At 42.7% G+C, this 25,618-nt stretch overlaps 1 protein-coding gene across 2 annotated transcripts in view; it reads right to left on the bottom strand.

Annotated features, from left to right (window-relative positions):
- Positions 1–6,204: 6,204 nt before the first annotated feature.
- epha3 (eph receptor A3) overlaps positions 6,205–25,618 on the bottom strand; it is a 102,479-nt gene continuing 83,065 nt past the window's right edge. For both annotated transcript variants that reach the window (XM_053439559.1, XM_053439560.1), the window contains exons 13-17: positions 24,443–24,652; positions 22,289–22,438; positions 21,426–21,619; positions 15,535–15,690; positions 6,205–9,493 (exon numbers count right to left, since the gene is read on the bottom strand). In XM_053439559.1, coding sequence (XP_053295534.1) covers positions 9,388–9,493; positions 15,535–15,690; positions 21,426–21,619; positions 22,289–22,438; positions 24,443–24,652 — 816 coding nt within the window. In that variant the 3' untranslated portion in view covers positions 6,205–9,387. The remainder of the gene's footprint in view (positions 9,494–15,534; positions 15,691–21,425; positions 21,620–22,288; positions 22,439–24,442; positions 24,653–25,618) is intronic.

The following is a 25,618-nucleotide window of genomic DNA, read 5'->3' on the forward strand; positions in this document are numbered from 1 at the left end:
ACATCCAACCGGTCTGTAGCTGTAGGTTGGGGACTGCTGATCTAGGTTGTCTAGTTATTAGCAACAACTCCAGTAGCATCACTTACGTGACAGAAATGTCTTATGCTTTACGCTTGTCAAGACACTTGTCTCGATCACGTGACTTTTTCGCCAAACACAAAGCCACATGGTATTTGTCGGACCCATTTGTCAACAAACCAGGTGAATCCAGCATGTCTGTGCATGAATAAGATCAGTTGCTGGAGATCGCAAAATGACGGCGGCCTTAAAAGTATGTTCGAGAAAACAACTCTGCCGGTGTTCTGGATTAAAGTCACAGCAGAATACCCTGAGATCGTCACATCAGCACTAAAAACTCTGTTGCCATTTCCGACATCACATTCCATTATTGTTTACACCTGATTTTCTTGGTTGAATTTCATGATTTAAACTCCCTCAATCTCCGTCTGGTGACATTTACGCACCAAGCCTGCACACACTGTACATGTCAATGTGCATAATTCGTTTTGTTCAGCTTTGGAGTGTGCAGTTATTATTTTATTATAAAGTGATAAAATAATAACTGGGTTAGGACTGGGTTTATGTTTAAGTGACATGTCCGTGAAAAGATTAATAAAAGTAGTTAAACTTCGAAGAAGTTCCTTGTCCTCTGTAAGTGAGGACGTTACATTGGTGTCAGAAGTAAAAAAAAGTTATCCTCCAGATTCCGCTACGAGCTCAGAGCGACCTACGATGAGTTTAAAGAAGATCAAACAAGAAGCCGACTGTCCGGATTATAACAGCGCGGACGAGGGACAGGGTGCGTTTCCCGAAGAATAGCCGGAGGGGCTGGCTTCAGTCGGAGGCAGCGCGACGGAGAAATGGCCAGGGTTCCCACGGTACCTGGAAACCATGGAAAACATGGAATTTATTTTTTCATTTTCCAGGTTTGGAAAAGTCATGGAAACTGAGCAAAAGTTAACACTCACATTGAAATTGAAACAGTTGTCCTGGAAAATGTTATCGATGTGTAAAATAGTAATATAATTAAACTATTGAGCACAGAATTAAGATGAATTTATAAAAACCCTTTACATGTGAACAGCTTTTCACTGTAGATAGAAATGGATGATCCCATGTTGTAGAACATGCTCTTGGCATCCTATCTGGTATATTTGATGTTGGAATTCGATGCAGGAAACCTGGTGATATGGACTTTAAAAGTATAGTTTCGGATTGGTGGACTTCGGGAATAATAACCGAGAAACATTACTCGCAATCTCAATAGAAGGGTCAAATACATGCATTTCCAGCCAACACAGGAGCCTTGACATCTACAGTGAAACTTCTTATGCAAGTTTATCCTCAAAATGTAAGTAGCTGTATTTTAACTGTGTGGTAAACCTGGGTTTATCAACGTTAGTTAGTAAGCAGTGCAATCTTCCTAACTAGCTAACTGCAACTTGCTAGCTAGCAGCTTACACTATAATTGTTTAGGTAATTTTTACCTTGCTTTTAAAATACTAAATGTTTGATCTCCATCTGTATTTCACTCATTGACTTTTCCTAAAACCGTGTTATTCACCACATTTAGGGGAGCTTGTTTTGAATTTGGATTCATTAATGATGGTTAGCAAGCACATGCAGTGCAATCTTCGTAGTTGGTATTGGTAGTTAGCTTGCATTGCTAGCTAACTACCAATACATTTTCACATTAGGCTGTGACATTACTTCTATACTAGTTGACATGACCAGTCTAGTCTTGATACATTTTTTAACATTCAATCTTATATCTACTTTTAGCTATTTTGTGATTTTTCATTTAAAAAAAAAAAAAAAATGATACTACTAAATAGGAACATTTGGGGTGAGACATTTTTGAAAAATCATTGATCATGACCAGACTGATTCTATACATCTATACTGTTAAGCTAAGCTTACTAGTGAGGTTGCTGTACTGAGGAACCACAGGGGAACCAGCCTTATGTTTTCCCTTTTAGGTTCATTAGTTTGATTTACAAAAGCTTTTACAGAGTAAGAGTAGGCATACTACAGCCCTTCTACGTAAGACTCATAATCTCAAAAGCATTTACAATGTAGACTTGACTGTCACATCTTTTAAATCAAGTAAGTACTCAGGCAGTGTTGCCAACTCCTCAGTAAGGAAAGTAGCTATTGGCTGTCCTAAAAGTCGCTAGAAGTCGCTAAATGACGTCATCGCCTAATTTGCATAATGGTAATGGTGGCTGTAGGACGTAAAAAAAGTGAGAAAAAAAAGCCTAAAAATGAGCTTTCTTCTACGGAAGCGTATTTCATTCACGTATTTCCTATTTCAAACAAACTGTTTTTTGAATGCAATACGCTTCCGTTGTCTTCTGTTGATTCTTGTTTTTTTATTTTTTATCTTGCCATTGAAATAGGCCATTGGTTCCCAAACTGGGGTACATGTACCCCCAGGGGTACGCAAAGTGGTTCAGGGGGTACGCAGGGGAAATATTTGATTTAGGTTTTGCATAGCTCAACATCTTTTGTTTACTATCGCACGTGCTGCGCGGGATACGTAGCTGGAGATTGAATGTCTAGATCAGACAGGAAGCAAGGCAGTGCTGAAAATAAGAGGATGTTATTTGTGAGCGTTGCAGACAGAGGATTCACTTTTGTGGATTTTAATTGTAATTATAAATCCTTTATTGACTTTGATAATACACATGGGGCCTCAGCATATTCATCACAGTAAGTTAACACACACATACATGTACAAAGATAGATGGGGTGTAAGTTGTTGGCTTTGAACTCTCTGAGCACACATTGACTCCTCAGTCATGTTATTACCAAAGTAACGTGCACTGTTAACATCACAGCACACATACATACACAGGTCCCAGGACCGTGAGTGCTCAGTCCACTTCTGTCACTTTGACAAACGATTCCATCACAAAGGGAAGTGAAGCTAACGCCGACGCCGCCGCCTCCTCACTGGAGGCAGAACAGGGTTCCCACGCTTGCCTTGAAAAAAAATTCCATGCTACCTCCTGATTTTTCAGGTACCATATTAAGTGATGATCTATAGGCCCCTGAAGCTCTCCGCCCCCATCCGCTCCCCCTTCCCCACACACAGACAACCCCCTAGGACACCTGACTACAGTGTTGCCAACTTGGCGACTTTGTCGCTAAATCTGGGGACTTTCCAGATCCTCATGGCGACTTTTTTTGTTGAAAGCTACTAGCGACAAATCTAGCGACTTTTTCTGGTGATATTGGAGACTTTCTGGTGTTTTGGAGACTGACCCGAAAGCACGTATCGTTCTGCAGTGACTGTCCTCAACGAGCAGCGGGTGCTGCCGTGAGCCCCTCCGCTGTCACAACGCACTCACAGGCGGTCAGTCTCCCAGTAGCCTTGCGCAGCAGTCCCAGCTGCAGTCAGAGCAGAGAGGAGACCCACACTCCGCGTTCTCCAGACTGCAAATGAATCGCGCGTGCGCAAGGCCGCCACTGTTCTGGCTTACAGAGCGGGATGTAAGTGTCAATGTATCTTCACTGTCACTGGAAAACATGGATCATTGAGTCCAGTCTCTTCATCGATGCAGAGTCCACATCGCGATGCATCTACCAGAGTGTCTCTTTTGGATAATTTTGCCGGTCCCAAGCCCGGATAAAGGAGGCTTGGATGTAGAGCTCGCAATTCCGCCCCACTTAACAGCCTTTTGATTAAATTTGATATTCTAACATTTAACAATACAGGACAAAATTGATTTATATATATGGGTCTAGATACAGCATTAAGTCATGACGTTATTTTGAGAAGTGATGGCCTAAAGGCTCCCTCTCCACACAGATAAACACGCTCTTCAACTAAAGATAATCAACACGTGAAATCCTGGTAATTTATTGGTGAACTATGAACCCAGTAATTGAGCTTACGAGGATACCAGCCACCACAACAGTCCGCAGAGGCAGGGCTGAACGGGGCGCTATGAGTTTGCAACATGGCGTCCGGCCCTTCAAAGCAGCTGCACGCAGCTGGAGGCCAGCTTTTAGCAGGAACCGAGAGGGAAGCGGGAGGGGAGCCGGAGTGATGTGGCAACAGAGCAGTCTTCAAAGGGAGGAGATAGATCCAGGCGGAGGGGATGGGATTATAGGGCCCTGGACCATCAGGTGTAATTCTATCAGCTGCGGTGGGGTGACAACACGATTTTGAAAATACAGACAGAAGAAAGTAAAAAGCTTCTTTAAAGAACAGTTGAACATATTTTTCACACTTCTTTGGTGGAGACAATGACAACATTATATCCTGATGTTTAAAAATGAAAACCAAACAAAGCACTAGCCAAAGTTCAAACAGACAAACTATGGACCCACATGGAAGGAATGGTTGACACATAATTGTTCTTCTTTTTATTTGTACAGACTATCCAGAAATGAAACCAAAATATTCCATGTACGAATGCTGCCATCTTGTGAATTTGGAGCAGGGGCAATAGATGGAGGATGGAGGAAGGAGCCGCGGTCACAAGGTCTTATGGACGTACGCATTCGACCAATCGTGAGTCAGTCTCAGCTGTCAATCAACAGAATTGAATAACTCATTAAACCTACATCAGTGTAATAACTAGCCTACCTAAAATTACAAAAAACATCTCTAGAAAATAACATATACTTTTACTTTTTGTTTGGTACATGTCCCATCCACTTACATGGAGGAGGTGGGATTTATTACCTATATTGCAGCCAGCAACCAGGTGGAAATCCAGATGTTTGGGCTTCACATCTGGGGAACAGCCACAATCTTTTTAAACAGTCCATAGCACACAGGCAGGGGGGGCCGATGATGATGGTAAGGTTCAGGTTGAAAATCACAGTAGTAAAAATGTCAGTGATGGTTCTGTCTCATTCATGCCTGTACAGAGAAAACGCGTGTTGTCATAAATCTGGTAAAAGGCGCTGTGTCTCACTGCCGAGCTCGATGGTTAAAAGATTTCTGTTCAAAGCGGGGAATGAGTTTCGCACATCAAGACGTTGTTTTCTCATTATCATTACTCTCCAAGTGGAACTGGCCGTTCTGTATCTGCAGCAGCCGGGGGAGCACATTTCAGCACCGCTGCCAAGTGCAGGGATGATGAATGGCGCTGCTTAATCCTCCCCTGCGTTATTGCATTATCGTATGCCACTGTTCACAAAGTTTCTATCTACTCGGACAGGACTGACAGAGGCTTTGTAGATCCAGCACACCTGCCTTCCACACCTCCTCTGCATGGTTTCATCTCCCCTCAGCTTTCACTCCCGCCTTCCCGCCTCTGCCCTCGCTCTGTCTTTCCCATCAGGACCCGAGGATTTTTTTTTTTTTTTGCAGATAAAAACGAAGACCAAATTGGTGGTGTTGTCGAGCATACTGCGCTCATTGTTTCCCGACTCGGGGAGGGCAGCGTCCTGTTTTCTCTCCACGCACATCTGCCTGCGGAACATCTGGATAGTGTCGACCCTTTCAACGCCGAGCGGAGCGGCCATCACTCTTCCCTCTGTCTGACACATCTCATCTCCTCCCAGTCAGCAGACAGAGAGGAAAAGCAGATCCTCCGTATTGAAATCAGACGACAAATCGGCCCTGACCGTGCACGCTCAGATACGAGGCGTTTTATTAGATGTGGCCGAGGAAGTGAGGAGCCGGCAGCGTGCACGGTGGACGGGATTAGAAACAGAGGCCGAGGTGGTTCAGGAAGCCTGTTAACAGATGTGAACAAAGTGTAGCACGTCCAGTGTATTAAATTATTCTGCTCTTTTTCACACACTGACATAAGAGATATCGAGGATGACATTTGCTAATACATTTGACTACTTTACAAGTTTTAATGCCGTTTGTATTTGCTATTTCTGTTTATTTTAAATATTGAAGTTAAAGACACTTCTTGGCTGGGACTGAACTTTCTATGGACTCCTCTGTTCGAGGCTCATTGCCCTGTGAACTCTGTGATTTGAAGCACCTGTCCCGTACACTATATATGTCAGCCGGATGATTGGTGGCTTTTATTCTGAAGAAAGCAAGATGTGCTAAAAGATTGATCTATGGAATGTAAAATGAAAAGATGACATCTGAGTTACGAGCGTCCCACTTCCACTTGTGATCTTTTGCACATGTGTGAATACGCTCACACTTTTGAAAGGAGGAAAGTCAAAAAAAATCCACACGGCGTCCTCGAGCCATCGAATAAAAACACAGGAGCGGGTCGATCATCGTCCATTTTTTGGAAAATATTTTGCCAATATTTATTATAAAAATATAAATGTTTCCACTACAAATCATTTTACATTAGTAGACAAAGGCCATCTACATTTGCACACGGAAACTCTCACACAGACACACGAGTCAGTCTTGAGACAGAAGATGAGGGATCTGGATATAGGGGTGCATTATAACAGTATTGCTCTCTCAGATAAGTAAGTCAAAATAAAACCAAAAAACACAGATAGCGCTGACACATAATTTAACTGTATGCTACGAAAGAAAGAAACACATTGCGCTTTATAATGTTAACAAATAAATAATAACGTAATCATAATCGCCTTTTTATTGTAGAAAAAGAAAAGAAAAGTGGACAATCATAACTCAAAACACGATAAAATATAATACAGATGATTTTTGACTCTTTTTTTTTTAATTAAAATGTCGCACCACTTTTTTTTATTTATTCTTTTATACATACAAACATTTTTACAAAGAGGGATGGCCATGTACAAATAGTGGGATCTGTGGTGCTAGCTGCTGTCGTTACCATGGTGGACAGTATGTACATGCTAATTGGAACACTTAGCAGCAACAGCAGCATCCACAGGTTGACCGAGTAACAGAGGAGCGACCGATGACACTGAACAGGGCTGGGTTTCCCAAAAGCACCAGACTCTACCCCCACCCCCCCCGGTCCATTTATTAAGCTTAAGTCTATAGCCAAGGCAGTTACATTTCCATTGAAAGTGCTCAAATACTGTGTACTAAGTGCTTGGAACAGGCCCAAAGAAGACACCTCCTGGTTAAATATGACCCGACCAACAGCACAACGTACCAAAGTGTCCAGTTTAGAAATACTGGCTGTGTGTTGACCGGGTGACATTGAAGCAGGAGGCGTCTTTAAACATGTACTTCATTGTACAGCCTTTTAGTTCTAAGGTGCCCTTAGGAAATCCCAATCCTGGACGTATGATGAGAGAAGAATCTATTGGAAGTGTTACATCTGTCTCAGGGCATCTCCACACGCTGCTGTTGGTTTACGGCAGTGACAGTAAACCCCGATGTCCTCGTGAGAACACAGAAAATACACCGAGACTTTGTTGAAGACGAAGACAAACTGGAGCTTTTTGCTTGGCGATCCCACCATGAACCGACCCTGAACACAGCAACAGGAGGCACTCTACTTTTTGCATTTAACACGCCGGGATTTAAGGATTAAGAGCTAAATTTAAACAAGAACAAAGTAGTTTTTTTTCTTTTCTCTTACAGCAAATTTCCGATCAAAGCAGTAAATGACAGATCCCACACGGGTTTGAAAAAAAGATGGAATTTTACTTTTGCATTTAACACACCAGGATTTATGGATTAAGAGCAAATTTTTATAGTAGAACAAAGTATTTTTTACAGCACAGTTCTGATTAGAGATGTGAACGACAGATTCCCCCGCGGCTTTTGTTAATAAGTTAGTGATTCAGACCAAAGCAAACGACAGAGAAGCAGTGTGACTCTACACCTGGTGTTCTGTGGGGCTGATGACGCCAATCCGCTAAAACCTGAGGAAGAAGCTCGAGTACAAACTCACGTCTAGTTTGAAACACTTCCACAACACAGCAGCATCTGAAGCGGAGGCCTGGAGAGATGACACTGCTTCATCTACTGCCTGCTGCACACTGGAAGATTTTCAAATCTTAACTGACGTGAGAGAACTAAGACTTAACGACAGATGTAACTGATGTTTGATCATTTAATCAAGAACGCTCGACAAATCTCTGAGTGGAGATTCCCGTGATTCTGGAGCTTCCGGGACCTCACAGACTTCTGAATATAAACAAACATGGAGGCCGGCATCACAACGCTTCAGCTTGCTCTCATTGGCTAATGCTGGTTTTTGCTCACACTCCAAACTGCTATCTCCCCAGTTTTCCCTTGGAGAGGGCCTCCTCAGTCCGAAACCAGGGAGGCTCAGATTCAGTCAATGACATTAAAACGATGTCTCTGGGGATAATCTGTTCAGATCATAGCATTCAAATCTTCGATGCCCCCGCGATCATCAGGATGATGGAATCAGACCCATAATCAGGCTTATTCTCCTCTGTGCAACAGGCCTGGTTTAAGTTCTCTTAGTCTGTTTCCTCCGCCTCAACCTTTTCTAGCTCCCTTCTTTCCTAACCTACAATCTCAATTCCTGGCAATGCTTCCTCTCGCTCGCTCTGTTTCTCCCTGTTAGAACCAAACAAAAATGAATGAATACATCCTGAGATTTCACACAAAGGGCATTCGGTTGAGGGAACGGCACTAAAAACTGTACAGCATCTGCTCGTAAGCACATTGAACATATCAAAACTCTGTGTGTGAAGTGTGTTATGGCCTCTGTACCTTTCGAAGCGCAGCGTTCACTACGTTATACATGTGACGGAGTCATGGCTTCCACGATGAGACTATTTATCTGATTATCATCATTATTGCTTTTATGTGACATTTCTAACTGAATGCAAATGCTATAGGTTAGAGCTACGGAGTAAAATGGTTGGGTTATGGTCTTGGTGTAAATACCAGCTCAGCTCTCTCATGGACAGAGACGGTAAATGTAGGTAGTTCACGTCAACACCTCACACCTCAGGCTTCATTAGTCCAGGAAGGGTCCACATCCAGGTGAGCTGCTATTGTCCACCACTGCTCCTCCACACGAGGCCTCGCAGACGTTTCACCGCCTCGTTCCACAGGCTGGTGGGAAGAGACTGTGAGCATTGCCTGAATCCCTTTATTAGCCGTAAAAGGGAAGGCTATGCTAACCGGCTTTGCCAATATTGGAGCGCTCGGGCCTCCATGTTAGTCCAGTCCTTGCCCTGTATCCAAGTCCAGACCCAGTTTGAATCCCTGACCAGGTCTCCCTCCCCTCCTTGGCTCTCCCCAGCCTCTGGTTAGTCTGTAAGGCATCTCAACTTGGGCATGGAGGGACAGATGGATGAAGGGTCAGCCGTTTCACCAGCTGATCTCCCTCCTGCTCCACTTGTCAGGACTTGACATCGTCTCTCAACAAAACAATCAAAGCCCCTCGCCTGAATCGTACATTTTTCCTCCTCTTCCATCCGTTTGTGGTTTGGATACGCAGCCACTGTGTTAGAGTGCGAATAGCAACCACAGTCTGTTAACACAGACGGAAAGACATGTCGTTTTTTTCTTTATTATTAAACAGGTACTGGGCCGTCCTTGGTGTGGGAATCTAGGGCTTTGAGGCTGCTCACGATATTCTTCTGAGGTCCTACAATTGTCACTCCGACCTTTTTCAGATCTCTGTTTTTGTGAAGGACAGAGACAGAGAGAGAGAGAGAGAGAGAGAGAGAGAGATACAGAGAAAGAGAGAGATGAGGAAGAGGGAAAGATTGGGGAGAAAAAAAAAAGGAGCAAATTGTGCATTAGTGATGGAGGCTGGTGACACCCACGTGGTATTTAATAACCTGCGCCCCAGTGCTGCTCCTTTCACTTTCCCAATGCAGCTGTCATTCACAAAGGACTGCATTTCCCTGAAGGCCACAGGGCTGCCACATCTCTGAGGGAGGTGTGTGTTGGTCTCACTCTCCATCACTAACAAACAGGGCGGTGGGCCTGTGGGGCTGCAGTGACAGCTGCTATTATGACTCTGCCAGGGGAGGAAACTATGGCATGCAGAGGCCTCGCTGGAAAAGACCTAGTTTCCTGCATGGAACTGCATTTCCTTTGACAGGGCAGGTTTAGGTTTGGGGAGAGGAGCAGCACTAGTTCCTGAGTTTATACAAAAGTGTGATTCAGATGCATCCGGTCAAGTGTTAAAAGCTCTTAGAGATTAGTTAAGGTTCATGCATTCTGTGTGAGAAAAGACCTCAGGTTTAGATGTGTCACACGTGTTATGCATCATACCTATCAAATACAAATACACAGTAGTTAGTCTGCTGAATCAAAATGTCAAGCCAGTTAACACACACACACACAGTACCAGCAATGTATACACACAGTATTGCTGATAACACAAGAGTCAAAGCACATTGTAACTCATATGTCTGTTGCCCATCTAATATACATGATATTGTATTAGTAGAAGCAGTGGGGTTGCAGTTGGAGTTTGAGGCATTTCTACAACAAACGCTTAGCAGACAGATCAAGGTTTTTCATGTGTTGTTAAATAAATATATCACTTTTTATTATTTGCAAGCAGGAGATTTAGTTTGTCAGAACAGACAGAGCTGCAAGAATTCAGCAACAAAGAAAACTCCAGAAGATCACGGACTTGGCTTCACTTTGTGTTACGATATAAAGGGATAGGGATATAACTCGTGTGTTTAAAATGTCAACTGTATCATTGATTTATTTATTCTTAGTTTCTTTGTGTTTTGTAGCTGTAACAAACAACAGCATTATGAAAGAAAGACAACAGCATCGGAAAATGTCCAAATATTCCAATTGTTCCTTTGTCTGTCGGAGCCTATTCAATGGTCCTTTACCTTATTTCCTGTTTACAGTGGTATGGAAACAAAGCTATTGAGCTGTCACAGAATATTAACTACAGATACTATCCCTTTACAGATCAGACAAGTGAAAGCCCAGCCGTGCTTCTGGAGGTAGGCTACTGCTCCCAGGCGTTGGGTCTGTAGAGCCCCTCATCCTCCACCCACCATCCAGAGGCCGAGGAGGCGGAGAGGAGCTGGGCGTTAGAGAGTGGTGATCCCCATGGACGGCTCCCATTCTGGGCAAGTGGCGGGTGTGACGTGGACCTCCGTCAGAACCACTCTACTGAGACACAGCCAGGCCCGCCAACATTAACACATTGAACTGGATGCCATCAAATGCTTTATCACAGGGATGCTCATTGAAGCACATTTATCATATAATAAAAAATAAATAGTTATAAATCAGGCATATAAATCTGACATTTGTGTTATATTGAGAGAAGGGGAAAAACATTAATCATGACAAAAATGCTATTAGACAGTAACTCTTGTGTTTCTGAACAGGGTAGCAGAACTTTTATGACCTCAAAATATACAGAAAGTCCCGTGTTTATCGAAAAAGAAAAACTCTCAGCCAAAGTGCAGCATGAATCAATCCAGAATGCATGAGCTATCATAAATAAGAATAAAAAAGTCTTAAAAAAAAAGCACAAATTTACTACTGCAAAGGTCGTACATTCTGGATGTCACTGGTGTAGCAATGTAGAGCTTAAGATCTATGCGTATGGTTAATAATCATGAATCACTCAAACACTACAGAGTGGAAATATAAAGGGGGGGGGGGGGTGCAGGCTGAACAAAAGTGCAATGACATTTGAAAAGAACAAAAATAAGACATCGCTCCACCACAGCATCAACTGAGGAGACAAACAGTGTTAAGTTGCAGTGGAGTGCAATTTATCTTGAGGCCAATGCTTCTCTGGCTACAGTTCAAGCATTATAAAGGCATTTGGAGACCGACACAGGACAATGAATCTCTGCTGTGCTTAGAGCAGAACTGTTGAGAGTCCAAACTGTTGTGTTGTCATCTTTTTAAAAATTCTGTTTTATAATTTAATCAGTTTTTTTAATCACATGGTCCACTTAATGTCAGCAAAGCCCACATAAATCTCCTGAAGAGCAGACAATGATAATGAAATAAGAAAGAAATCAACAACATAATCATCGTCTACAACTTGAAACAGACGTGAGGCATGATTATAAATCAGAACCAGAGAAACAAACACTCACAGTCACACGAGACAGATCAGCAGTTGAAAGTTTCTCTCTGCAGTGTGTCACACTGTTGACTCAACAATCCCCATCATTCCTCAGCAGCACCTCTGCCGGCTCTTTTTTCTCTCTCTCCAGTTCAGTTAACAGTGAACCGTGGCGTAAAACCATTTTACATGGGCACGAGCCATTTTCCTCTTTTGCGGTGTCACTGTGTCGAGTTGCTGAGAGACTGTGGATACTAAATGATTGTGGGGTGTTGAAGTGTTGTTTTTTTTGCAGTCTGCAGCAGAAAGCGTTGATGCGTTTACCTTCATTTACAAAGGACCTCAAAGCCTGGAGACTGTGAAAACATATACACTGTACTGTAGCACCTGTTTCGCATTTTATCACCCCATTAAAGGGCCGTTATCAGTTGCCATCGGGGGTATGAACATGTGGGTTGGCAGTGTCTAACTCCACCTCCTGGTTGGCTCAGACTTTCATCACGACAGTAATAAACCCGGAGCATAACAGGTTTATGCATAAAAACTACTTGAATAGGTTGAGGGAATAATCGTGATTTGGAATAAAATTTGTCAACTGGAAACAAACATCTGTTTGAAGACGGCGTCACCAACGCCACATCACTTCTGCTCCTGTTACAACTACAACGGCCAACTGAGGTGGCCCATTGAGAAAAAAGGTTAACGATGGGTTGTAATAAGCTGCTTGTTTTTAACAGTGATAATGATTAGGATCTTATCTGAGCTGCTAGTAGGTGAACTTTGACTCTTCCCAAGCATAACAATGAGAGTGATGACCACTGATAACCACCATCTAATGGGGGGATAACGTAGAAAGCGGTAGTGTAAAGTATTTGGCTGTGGTTGTCAGATAAGGTCAAGTCTGCCACTTCCTCAATCAAATACCTGAAATGAACTTTGCATTGACCCTGTTCCTGTGAAGGAAACAGTCCAGAGAAGAGGGGATTTTCCTCGTCTGAGTCTCATATCCTGTCTCAGAAAAAGGAGTTGAAATACTCCAGCTGATGAGTCAGCACGCTGCAGCCAAGTATGATCACTGTTCCTCAGAGGTCAGAGCGCTGCCAAGCCTTGTGCTGAATATCAAGGACTAGATTAAGACTGTACGAATCAATAGAGCAATCCATATTGAGCGATGCGTCGTCTCCGCCAAGGCTGCTAGCCTTGTAGCCGAGCTAGCCTTGTGTGCCCGGGCTTCAGCCTTCAGTGGATTAATACTGCAGTGATCCAATTTAGCATCGAGTTACAGAAAATGCATTGTAGACCGATATGATTACTACAGTACAAGGTTACGCCGGTGCAGTTCATCTGTGGTGTGCTCGGTCAATACCGAATGTGGATTACAACCTATTCTTGCCGTGTAAGCTTCTTTTTCTTTAGTTAGTTGGAGTTGATCTAAGATAGATTTCACATATTAATTGATTCATTTGCATGAGAAAAGTTCACAGAAAAAAGTGAGAGGAGACGCTTTAATGAAGTGGAGCTTTAATAAACTGGGAAAGAATCCATTTTAACGCCATCTAATTGCTGGAATCCCAAAAATGTGTCACATTAAGGACGCACTCACCCCAGAGAAAGCTACACTTTCTGTCTCTTTGGTGTCTTTGGTATTAGGCACCATTTAGGACTTTCCAAATAGCAGCCGTCTTAGAATAAATTCAAAAATCAGTACAGAGTTTACAATGTTTCCTTGTGGGAAAGTATCAACTTCTTTATTCTTCACGTCCTCTGAACTGAAATCATATCCACAATTCATCATTATTCAAAAGGACACAAACTTCAGGCTGCTTCTATCAGCCGGCACTGTTAACGGCTGCAGGTTGGGTAAGCCATAGACATCAGTAATAGCTAGCTGCAGCACCGACCGCCCCGTCCCCACCGGCCCAGCTGCTGCCATCACCACAGTGAACGGATGCTTTGATCACAATAATTAGAAATGTCCAATTATTTACCCGCTCACATTCCACATCGGTTAAAGCAGCAGCAGGCCAACAGAGCAAGAGAGGCGAGAGGGAAGAGAGAATATTTCTCCACTCTCCACTCGCAGAAACAGAAAAAAATTAAACTTAAATTATAATAAACAGAGTCAGGTAGAGTATAGTCTGCTGCTGTCCTTGATTTCCTTCAAGCAGCCGCACTCGAGCTGAAAGTCTGGAGGTTTGTTCATCATTATAATCTCCCAGTCTGTTATGACTTTGCTTGGGAATCATAATTCCTTTCAGCCTGTCACCACAGGACTCTGCCTGGCCAAAATCTGATCTCCTATCTCAGAACCTTTTGTCACGCTGATGATCCTGTCAGCGGGGCCAGACAGATCTCTAACTGTGGAGCTATCTGCCTCCTACTGAGAGACATTGATTCACTATCCCCCAATACTCTGCATCTTTATAACTTTTTATTCTGCAAAATGGTCTTTATAATTACCAAATATGAATCGTAGGTTGTTGAAGTACCTTTCCTCTATTTTGACATTAGGGATGAGTGAACAAGACTCACCTCGTGCTTTAAGTCAGATGACTTCAATATTTACACAGAAACTGAAGCCAAACGGTTGTTTAGGAAACCAGAACTGTCAGCCATGACAAAAAATCAACCATGCTTTACTTAACAGGAGCAGATGTTGTAGGGAAAACAAATTCCATTCACTGGCCGTAGACACTTTGCCGATCAGTCTCTGTACTGTAACTGTTCTGTACTGTCTTTTTAGATAGGTGCTAGTGGAAATTAGCTGTTTAAAAACATGTTTTATACAAGATTTTATACATTAATATAGCAACCAGCTATTATTTTCTACACAAAGATACAGAAGTTATCTGCAGGGAATGAAATCACAGTGGGTCTGGTTCTGCCAGAGGTTTCTTCCAGTGCTTGATCATTGTGGGAACTAATATGTAAAGTGCCTTGTGATAATGTAAATTCGGATTTGGTACAAATACAATTGATTTATGTTTTTGTCAAAGATGTTGGTGCTAGTGAAACATCTACTGGTCGGTGGATATTGTCTCTGACCTTTAAGTGGCCATACCTGGGGATTGAACAGTGACTGACCAGATGTTATTATATGGTCAGTGTGATCCAGGTCAATGGGGAAAACACAATCTAGGTCCTGCAGCTCCCAAAATTAGATTTCTCTAGATTTGGCTTTCAAGTAATTTCTGAGAAACCTTTTGACAGCTCCATCCTTACCTTTTTTCTTTCAAAGGCCTTTCTTTCTCTCCAGTATTTCATCTTGTCAAATCTCAACTCTCATTCCCACTTTCAATAGGTTCTCTATTGTCCCCTCCTAGAACGCTCAATTATCTCTCTCTCTCTCTCTCTGTTTCTCTCTCACTCTCACTCTTTCTGCTTTTTGTTTTTCTATTTATCTCTGTCTTTCTCTTTCTTTTCATTCTCTCACCTTCTACCATCATCTGGACACTTTTAGTAATGGCTCTATAGCTTTTTTATTTACTATCTGAGGAAAAAGGAGGACGTCTGTGTGTGTGTGTTCTTTACCAAGAGCCTCTTCATATTCTGGGGCCTTGCCACCGGTACTGGGGCCCTGTTAACACTGGGTGACATGAATAGGCAGAGAAGCCTGTGTGTGTGTGTCTGTCGCCGTGTGTTGTTGTCTTACTCTGTGGAAGTCTTAGCCAGGGTGTCGCAGGAGCTGTAGCTGACCCCAGAGAAGGCCTCCTTGCAGGGTAAGGTCCTCATTCCGTCCATCCATTCACTCATGGTCTCCATCGAGGGAACCTCTGCACTACTCCTGTCCAGCAACAAGTTGGCCGGCCTGAGGCGAGACAAAAGAAGGACGAAGATAGATGAGTTGTCGAAGACACATTTCTCTGAGTAATGACCTGTAACACTGACAACGGAGATCATAGCATAGTTTCAGGAGCATAAGGCTATTAGCACTACGCAGATCCCCAGCTGAGAGTCTAATCTTAATGCCGCTGCAGCTAAATTCTCTGGCAACACAACGTGGGGAGAGGACTCTATGAATTAGGAGAATGTACAGATTGCACAGTGTTGATGTTTAGTGACCTTGCACTGACTTTGTCCCCCAAACACAAAAGAGAATAAAACGTCTACAGCCTCCAGGTGGACAGCAGGATGGAAACAGGCTTTATGAAAGACTAGCGACTCCACCAGCAGCTGCAGGACTATTTACAAGAAGCACCGCAGAACAAAGGAGTGAACAGAGGATTGTCAGTAAACAGATTGCCTCATAGCAAGGTGTGCTTTGATAAGACTTAAGATTTGTCAGAGTGTGACTGAAGTGGTTACCAGGTTGAAGTTTCACCTTTGCATTGCAATTAAAAATCTATATACTGCACTAATGGGAACAGAGTTGAATATGATTGCTAAGTTGTGAGCATGTGACTTCATAATTTCTGCATAATTACTTAGACACAATACATGTCTACTTTAATGAAGGGTTTATGTATTGTATCACACACCCACACACACGCACACACACACACACTGGCATTACGCTTCTGTTGCATTATACAGTAAACCTGCACAATGCCTTTGGGCTTTAAGCACAGGGGGAATCAACTCACCACACAAAACCTCAATAATATTTTAAACATATTCAAGAAAAACATTACCAACAAAAGCTGCATTGGTTTCCGTCTAATCTCATTACTGTACCATGCGGCAAAATGCAATATTAGATTTGATTAGACTTGATGGTTTCAATTGGATCAAATCAAATTAAATGCACTGCGTTGGGCTTCAGAGTGCTCAGTCAACAGCAGAGGGTGAAGGAAAGGCTGCAGGCACAGCTCTGACTGCTGCTGACTGATGTTTGCCAAGGATTGGGGGAAGGAGGCGAGAGGAAGAAAGACTCAGGCAGAGGGATATTAGAGCACTGGAGAGCGGAGGAGAAGCTGGAGACGACAGAGCTGTCTCAGGACTGAGGCTGTGTTTTAGACAAACAATACTTGTTGTGCTGCTGTGAAACCTGCCCACATCGAGGTGGGGAATAGAAATCTAGGTCAGCGCACATTGGGTCAATCTCAAAACACAATCATCAAACAAACAATGATGATTCGGACACTTTGTGTGTTTATGGCCAAAATTGTATGTTGCCTTTGAAACTGGGTTGGAAAGGCACACTTGTTTTGGTAAGGCACCAATCTTGCAGATTAGACAAAGGCACCTGCGTTGGGACACTCATACACACATACACATGTGCAATCACACACATGCACACAAGGGAAATGGCTCTTTGTGAACAAGGCAGGACCGGACAGGGCAGAGAACAGGGTCGTTTTTCCTTTGGGGAATACTATTCATAGTCTTGTAAATAAATTCATTCGAATACCAGGAAGTCCACCTCCGCCTGTTTGATTTGGATTGGCAGGGAGGTCTGGAGCCACTCTGTGTGTGTGTGTTTCTGTGTGTGTATGTGTGTGTGTGTGTGTGAGAAAATCTGAAAAGTATTACCCAGGCTTTGGATATCCTCAGGGAATTTGGTATTTGGTATTTGGCATTTTTATTTTATTCTATTTTATTTTATTTACTCTTAAGTACTCTTTGGGATATGTAAGTGTAGTAGAATCTATCAAAATGTATTTTTATTTATTCTAATCAAATAGGCTAAATGCATATAAGCATCTTCTTTTTGTAACCCTCATTTTAAAACTGTTAATCTTATTTCACATGTGGAGTAAGATTGGAGATCTGATGTCCTGTATTGGACTTGTGGACAACAATTACATTATTTTTGTGCTGATAAAATACAGTACAATGTATTTTAATCAAAAACAGCAGAAAACCTATCAAACCGATGTTACGATAGAAAATCATCAAGCAGCAATGTCAAAAACACCGCCACACTGAGCTAACAAAGAGTGAGATGACATCTCAAACAGAGGCTGGGAAAAGGGGAAAGATAAAAGGGGAGCGAGAAAAAAAGATGGTGGAGTGGGTGTTGTTAAAATTATTGAGTCTTTTCCTGCCAGATCAGAGGCCTGTCAGAATTCTGGGGCCCCCCAGGACCCCCTGGAGAGACTGGTTTGTAGAAAAAGCAGGGAATTGAGAGCTAGACGGTGGGGATAGTTTGCATGGTGGTGGTGGGGAGGGAGGGGGAGGGTGCAAATCTCACTGAAAGGAGAAAAAAAGTCTATTGTTGATCATATTTTGTATATTATGTCTTAAATGTAAAGAAAATTACTGATTGGGAGGATTGTCACTGAGGGTTTACAGATATATTTAGTTTGGACTCAAATTCAGATATCCCCAAAAAGTCCTAAATATTAACTTCAGAGTTGTCACTGGATTATTGATCCTCTCCTCTTCTGTTCCCGTCTCTGATCTCTCCCCCGTCATCCTCTGCTTTCTTCCCCCCCTCTCCTCCTCTCCTCCGAGAGGTAAACTGCAAATGACCTTGTTTCCCCTCCCCTATCATTTTCTTTTGTCTCCTTTGTTGTTACATTTTCGGCAACATCTCTCGGCAGCTCAAGAGACAAGAAGATTTCAGAGGGAACAGAGGGATGTGATGAAGGGGAAAATAAAGAGCAGAGAAGGCATCTGTCTGATGGTGTTTTTTTCATAAAACCTCACGGACCTAACACCATAAAGCATCGCAGCAAACAACTGCTCGAACACGGGGAAGTATAAATACGCCAGAAAAAGAAAAAAGTCTATACCCCCCTTCTCGTTTTCGTTTCCCTTCCCTTCTTTCTGCTCAATCTTTCATTTGCTTGACCTCTAAATAACCAGGCCTGTGCAGTCTCTTGTTTTTAAAGCTCTCGAGGGAGGAGAAGAGGTGGATGAGGAGCAGAGCACGTAACAGATTCATGTTGGTAGGACAGTGTGGGAGGAATTCAATTCTCACTTTGTTACCAGCCCAGTTCCCAGGGCGCCGCTGCATGGGAGAGGTTCGCCCGAAACACCCGAGCCAACATCGAGCCTTTTAATTGAAAATCTGATACCAGCACATTAGGTATCTTCTGCCTCTGCTGGATGTGATGAATATGATGTAGTTTGAATCAATACTACTCAGGTGGTCTGAACCAAGCTATTAACCTAAATTTACTCAAGTGTGACATTTTGAATTTGATTCCACTGAACAATGCACGATTCTTAATATGGAAGCTTGATTTACATGAGTAGCATGAGTTTCACTATAGAGCTCCAATGATGTTAAAGAGTTTTAAATTTTGTGCAAAATGAGCTTTAATTGAAATGTTATGCATGGATTAGTGCTATTTCGCTGAATCTGGGTTTCTGCAGGATTCAACAAGTTCATTTTGAAGTTCTCTTTAGGACCGAAATGAGGGTTATTTAAGACCTATGTCGAGTATGAATGATACGGAGGAATATAAGAGTTCCAGCATTACTTCAGTGAAGTAGCCAAGTAGCGAATAACCCTTGAAACGCAACGTTATCTACAGTTAGATAACGTTGCGTCATTTCCCACAGCTAAGCCAGGTGTACTGTGGATTCTCACCAGGGTGTTTATAGCCTCAGGTGCTAGTCCCATGTTTATCTGGATTCTTATTTCAACATGCTACCATCTGTATCATTGAGAAACAACTACATCATATAGAGACATTGCAAACTATGCATACCGACAAAATATTTCTCTTAAAAATGAACAGAATTAAGACCTACTTAAACATATTTAAAACACATGCACATATTTTTTTTTTAAACTCTTTTTATACATTGTAAGACTCTGCAGAGACCTTGTAATTAAACTCAAAGTTTTGATCTTCAATGCTTGGCATCAACCTTGCGTCTCTTTCCCAGGTTTCCTATACCTCACCATGTCACCCTGTTCCGTGCCTTTTTATATCCTCATAGCTTTGCATGATTATCTGTGCTCTTTAGTACCCTGAGCTGGTTTACTCTCACCAATTGAAACCTCCTTTTCCCATTTTTTCTGTTCCAACCTTACTCCACACGCCAAGATATACACCAACACAGATCTTAGCCCAGTTCCATGTGCAGCCATGGCCTACGGCCCCAATCCCTTATTTCTTTGTCTAAAGCCCCTTTACTGGGAAACTGGTTAGCTCTTATTTCAGCCTCAACCTCATTTCCAACCTGACCCTAACTGCTGAACATGAACTGAAGACCTTCTTTACTGGAAAAAACTGTCTTTTGACAAAACAGAGAATAGATATACTACAACACATTCAGGATTTTGATTATTCCTTTTACCTGCCTGGATAAAAAGCTAATTATGTCAAAAACAACCAAACCTTCTCTATGTGCGGCCGTGCAATATGAACCAATGCACATTATATGCAAACCAACATGTATTTATAATGTGTAATAGCTGTATTTAAGCACTGTGGCTGCAGTTATTCGTTGCTGAACATGAAGGACTTCCTCACCTTGAAAACAGGATAACCTGTGATCTCATATGTTTTAAACAGCCTGTAAAGTCTATGGTATTGACGGTGGCCTCTAACCCTGACTTGACTCCTGTTGGCCCTATAATTAGTCTCTGAAGGCCGACCTCGGCACATGGACTCAAGTCCCTCTTCATCCACACAGGGACACTAAACTCTGACCAGGTCCTACCCCTTAACTCTCCAGATGCTCTCCTCCGGTCTCAGGCTTTGGTCTGGAGGCTTTTGCAGAGGAGGGGGTTTGGCCCCCCCTGCCAGCCTGAGACAAACGAGGTGTGTGGAGCGGAGTGCAGCTGCTCCCGCTGCGCAACTGCCGCCGCCGCACACACACACACACACACACACACATATACGCAGAAACACACACCGTTCTCATAAATCACGAGAGCCGCCTCTGTCGACCAGCCTGTGCTCGCTCGGTGTTAAAAGGCAATCAGGAAAATTACATGCAAACTCCAAGGGACCTATTTTCACTTTCTTAAGAAATCGTTAGTCAATGTTATGAGCTTTGACGTCTCCATAATACCACGGTCGTCTGCTCAGACCCAACCCTTGTCCCCCCTCCCTGCTCAGAAGTGACAACCGTACATGGGCTGCCCTGGTTCCCCCGCGGCCCCCTGGGAGAGAATAGTTGTCCCAACAAAGGACAGGAGTGCCAAGGCAGCGAGTGGGGGTAATGAAGGAGGGGAGAGGTAGGGAGGAATATGTTATCGGACTGCAGAAGAAATATTTATGGGAATGGTTTAAGGTGATGGGGAGGAGGGGGGGGGGGGGGTGATGAGTGGAGCTAATTTTCACCTTCCAACGAGAGGAAGCGAGGAGGTAATGTTTAATGTCGATTTCCTGCACCGCCTCGTTCCCAAAGCAAACAGGAGTTCACCAAGCGAGGAAGACACGTAAATCTAATATCCTCTCTCCGTAAGCTTTTGTCTTCTCATTGGCTATTACATTAATAATGGGGAATTGAGCTCCATTGCTGAAAATTAAAACTGTGACAGTCATTAGTATCCCCATGCATTATGAGGACAGGGCAGGAAGTGCTATGACCTGCAGTAACCCATAGCATCTCTAGTGTTTAATCATGTGTTGTATCATTTGTGCGATCACCGGAAGGCCCAAGACACAAATGCCCCTCAATGAACTCAAGGTTTACCTGGACGTGGTGTTGGCCGTGATCTTCAGGCTACCAGGGTTGCGGATGAGTTTATCCAGGATGCTGACTATCTGTTCAAACTTCGGCCGGTTGTTCCTCTCCTTCTGCCAGCAGTCCAACATCAGCTGGTAGAGAGTGGCGGGACAGTCCATGGGCGGGGGGAGGCGGTAACCCTCATCCACAGCTTTTATTACCTTGATGTATCGAGGGAAACACAAGATGGGAGAAATGACGGATGAGATTTATTAAGATCAAAAAAGGCATCTATGGCTCTTTTACTGTGATCACTACTTTTATCATCAGGTTTTTACAGATAAAGACAGATTTACTGCAAAACTTTCTACATATCATTTTGCTCTTAGTGGTGCTTGGTGTGTTGTTTAGATAAAGAGACATAGTTTACACTTCATCCTCCTCTGCCTTACTGGTTCAGCTCTCCTGACTACTTGCCAGATATCACCTCATTTCCTGTTTTGCGCCCCATTGTGCTGCATCATTTCGGCTACTCGCAAACCTTGAAACAGTTCTATAACTTGGCGGGGGTGCATCAAAGGCAAAATGGATTGAGCTTGGGGCAAGACACCGATAACTGTATGTCCTTATTGAGGGAGCAGAAAGATTTACAAGTGCCTCCTGGATAGAGATGCATATCTTTATTCCTACTGATGTGTTAACATGCAATGACAGCCTTAAATTATCTCAGCAGCGATAAGTATCATTTAGAGGACTGCAGTAACTCCCTGTTTGTGTGAGTAAAGGGAATGACCAGATCGTGAAGCATAACTGCAGCTTTAAGTCCATTTACACAACTCTGTACATGAACTAAACATCTAATCTAAACATTATAGCTCAGAAGTACTTACATCCTGATTGGACATCTCCCAGTACGGCCGCTCTCCGTATGACATCACCTCCCAGAGCACGATGCCATAACTCCAAGCATCACTGGCCGACGTAAACTTCCTGTAGGCGATGGCCTCTGGGGCCGTCCACCGAATCGGGATCTTACCTCCCTGACAGAGGGAGAGAAGGAAAACAATAATCAGTCATACAGTCCTTCAGTTTATCAGATATGGAATAAATAAATAAACCTGAGCCTTTCAGTCGTGCTACCTGATATTATCATGTATATTAGCGGGTGTTCAGGTTTACATTAATACATGAAATCCATGAAAGACTACAGCTACCTGACCGACTGATCACAGAGGAATATCTTGAAAACAGATGACCTGAACAGACATATGGTAAAATGTGGTATTCATGGGATAGTTTGAATATTGCATATTTATTGCAAGTTAAGACGATATGTTCCTCATATTGGATATAGCTGCATTCCAGTGAAATGAAATATAAAGACACATGTTTCTGTCTCATGCACATCTGTTAACCCATATGGGCTCTGTGGTTTGGACTGAGCATGGGAATCTCAACCTCACATTATTATTCCCTGTATGGTGTTGAGGATATGAGGTGAAATTTGAATATATATATATATATATATGTGGAATTTTTAAATTGTACATGAATGAACACACCTAACATTGGACATACAGGCACATAAATGCACACAAATGAACCTAAACTATAAATTCTGCCTCAAAACTAGGTAAAAAATAATGAAAAGGTTTTCACCGAGGGCTGGAAGTGAATCTGTCAGCATGTGAGGACTGTAACATGTGTGTCAGTTACTGTAACATGTCAGGGTTTATTATCCTGTCTTATGATTCTAGATCATTTATTTCTGGGAGAGAGGCAAATGGTGGCCTGACTGTTTATTTGACAAGCAATTCCCAGCCAGTGAATTACACTGTTTAAAGGGGCTGCACGCATGGGCTAGACCACAGGGTCCAGGGATGGAAATGACCACACACACACACACACACACACACACACACACATACACACACACACACACACACGCACACAAACAAGCTGTGTTTCATTTTGTGAAACAAATTTAAAAACAATAGTTTTTTTTACATATTCCCATTACAATACCTTATTGCTGTGCTTTTCCAAGATATTATCCCTTTTTCCCCAAAAAATGATCCCACATTACTAGCTGATCGTCGTTGGGGCGTTTGTGTTAAGATGTTTCTGGCTGTTTCTGCAGAGCAATAATAAACAGTTTGGAATAGAAGCACTGATGCTAATGTTGCGTGGGCGGACAGGTCAAGAAAGCATTTGACCGCACAAACACAAAACGTCTTATCAATGTGCTGCATTCCTTCGTGGCACACGGTGCTTGGAGTGCTGCTCTCCACGGCCTCCCTGTTGGTGCGTGTTGTCATTTCTGTGCAGTGGTCCAGAGAGGGGCGAACTTTGTGGATTTATGTTGGTTTTATCGCAATAAACTTTTATTTCTCTTTCCCATGGCAGAGGGACCTGGTGAGTGTGCTTGGATTTATCCGGTCTACAATAGAGCGTAACAGTGACCGCCCACGTTCAGAGAGGCTCTGGTTCCTGAAGTAGATTTCCCATTAATTTTTCTCCTTTCACATTTCAGGAAATCCCTATTGAAAGAGTTTAAAGGCTGGAACAAGGCCGACTAGCTACGAGGTAAACCGTGACCTCAAAACATTTGGGGTGAAAGAACTACATCCTTTTCCAGTTACTTCCAGCGCACTTTCTCTTGAATTTATTTTGACCTTCGGAATCTTTTCCTACTCTTTATGAAACTTCAGTGGTAAACGTAACTTTTGCTTCTACAGGACCATAACACATGTCACAGTCTAGTAGGTTGTGCTAAGGCGACATTATGGCTGATAATCAAAATCTCAAAATGAGAATGTGCAGTTTGTTTGTGGTCACATTATCAAAGTCACATAATGACAGTGCTGCTTGGATTTCCAGTTAAGTTTGATGGTGAGAAAACAATTTAGTCAGTTTTGAAGTGATGTTTCTGTTTTGTAACCCTTTCATATAATAAACACATTTCAAGTAACTTATTCCTGAAAAGCCTGTTTCCCAGCATGCTGCTATTTAAGTCCTTCCTTTGTGTTGGTGCTCCAGCTCACCCTGGTGGTGTACGCAGCCTCCGGGTCGTCCTCCAGAACTCGGGACAGGCCGAAGTCGGACACTTTACACACCAGGTTGCTGTTGACCAGGATGTTTCGAGCTGCCAGGTCTCGGTGAACGTAGCCCATGTCCGACAGGTACTTCATACCCGAGGCGATGCCGCGCAGCATGCCGACCAACTGGATCCCTGTAAACTGGGCATCGTGCTTCTTCAGGAGAGAGAGGAAGGAAGGAAGAAAGGCATGCACTGTTAATGCCAGACTTTGATTGTGTACATGGTAAAGAACACAAAGGGAGTGTGACCTTACTGAGGATTTGCATAACGTTAAGCATTTCATTACCATCCGGAGCATTTTCATTAACCTTTAGAAACAACCTTTGACATTCTGTACCTCATCTGCAGCTCAACTGTGAAATCCCAAAGCCAGGGACACAGTAATGAATGGATATTAGGATCAGACCAATACAAATCTTTTTCTTTCTTTTTTATCGCCACAGTTTCTGCCATCCACTACTCATATGACACTCTGTTATTTCATATTTATTGTATGAGGGCTAGGCCATATGGTCGGAAATTATATCAAGATAAAATCTTCATATGACTGGATATTGATAATTATCACATGAAAGACAGATTTTTTGCTCCGGAGTGAAGGTTAGGGTTTTAACTCTTCTTTATGGACAGAGAATAATAAACATTTTATAACTGTCTGAGGTCAATTACATTCAGCTCCTCACTGTCCTCGCATAATGTAAAAAAAATATTGAAATAGACTTTTGTTTAACAGCTATTGATGATGATGAATTCAGCAAAAGTATCCCTGAATTCTAATCTAATGAAATAAGTTGCATGAAACTCCAGAGTTTAAATATAGTTTTTCACTGCTACTAACAGCTACATTTCAAAGGTATAAAGTGATGTTTCATCTTTCTATAGGATACTAAATCAAAGTAGTGAGAAATCCGATTCTAGATTGTTCAAAGTGGAAAGATTCAACATTCATTAACAAAATTGGACCGGATATAAACCTGAAACACTTTTCTCCCTGTGTGCATTGGCGAGCAGGAGTGTTTACACTGGATTAAACTGCCAAGTGTTTACGAGGAAGCCTGTTTGTTCTGTGATGCACTGCTGATGTCTGGATGTCTCCGGCAGTTTCCTCTCTAGGTTCACA

The sequence above is a fragment of the Pleuronectes platessa genome, chromosome 14, assembly GCF_947347685.1.
Source record: "Pleuronectes platessa chromosome 14, fPlePla1.1, whole genome shotgun sequence".
NCBI classification, from domain to species: Eukaryota; Metazoa; Chordata; class Actinopteri; order Pleuronectiformes; family Pleuronectidae; genus Pleuronectes; species Pleuronectes platessa.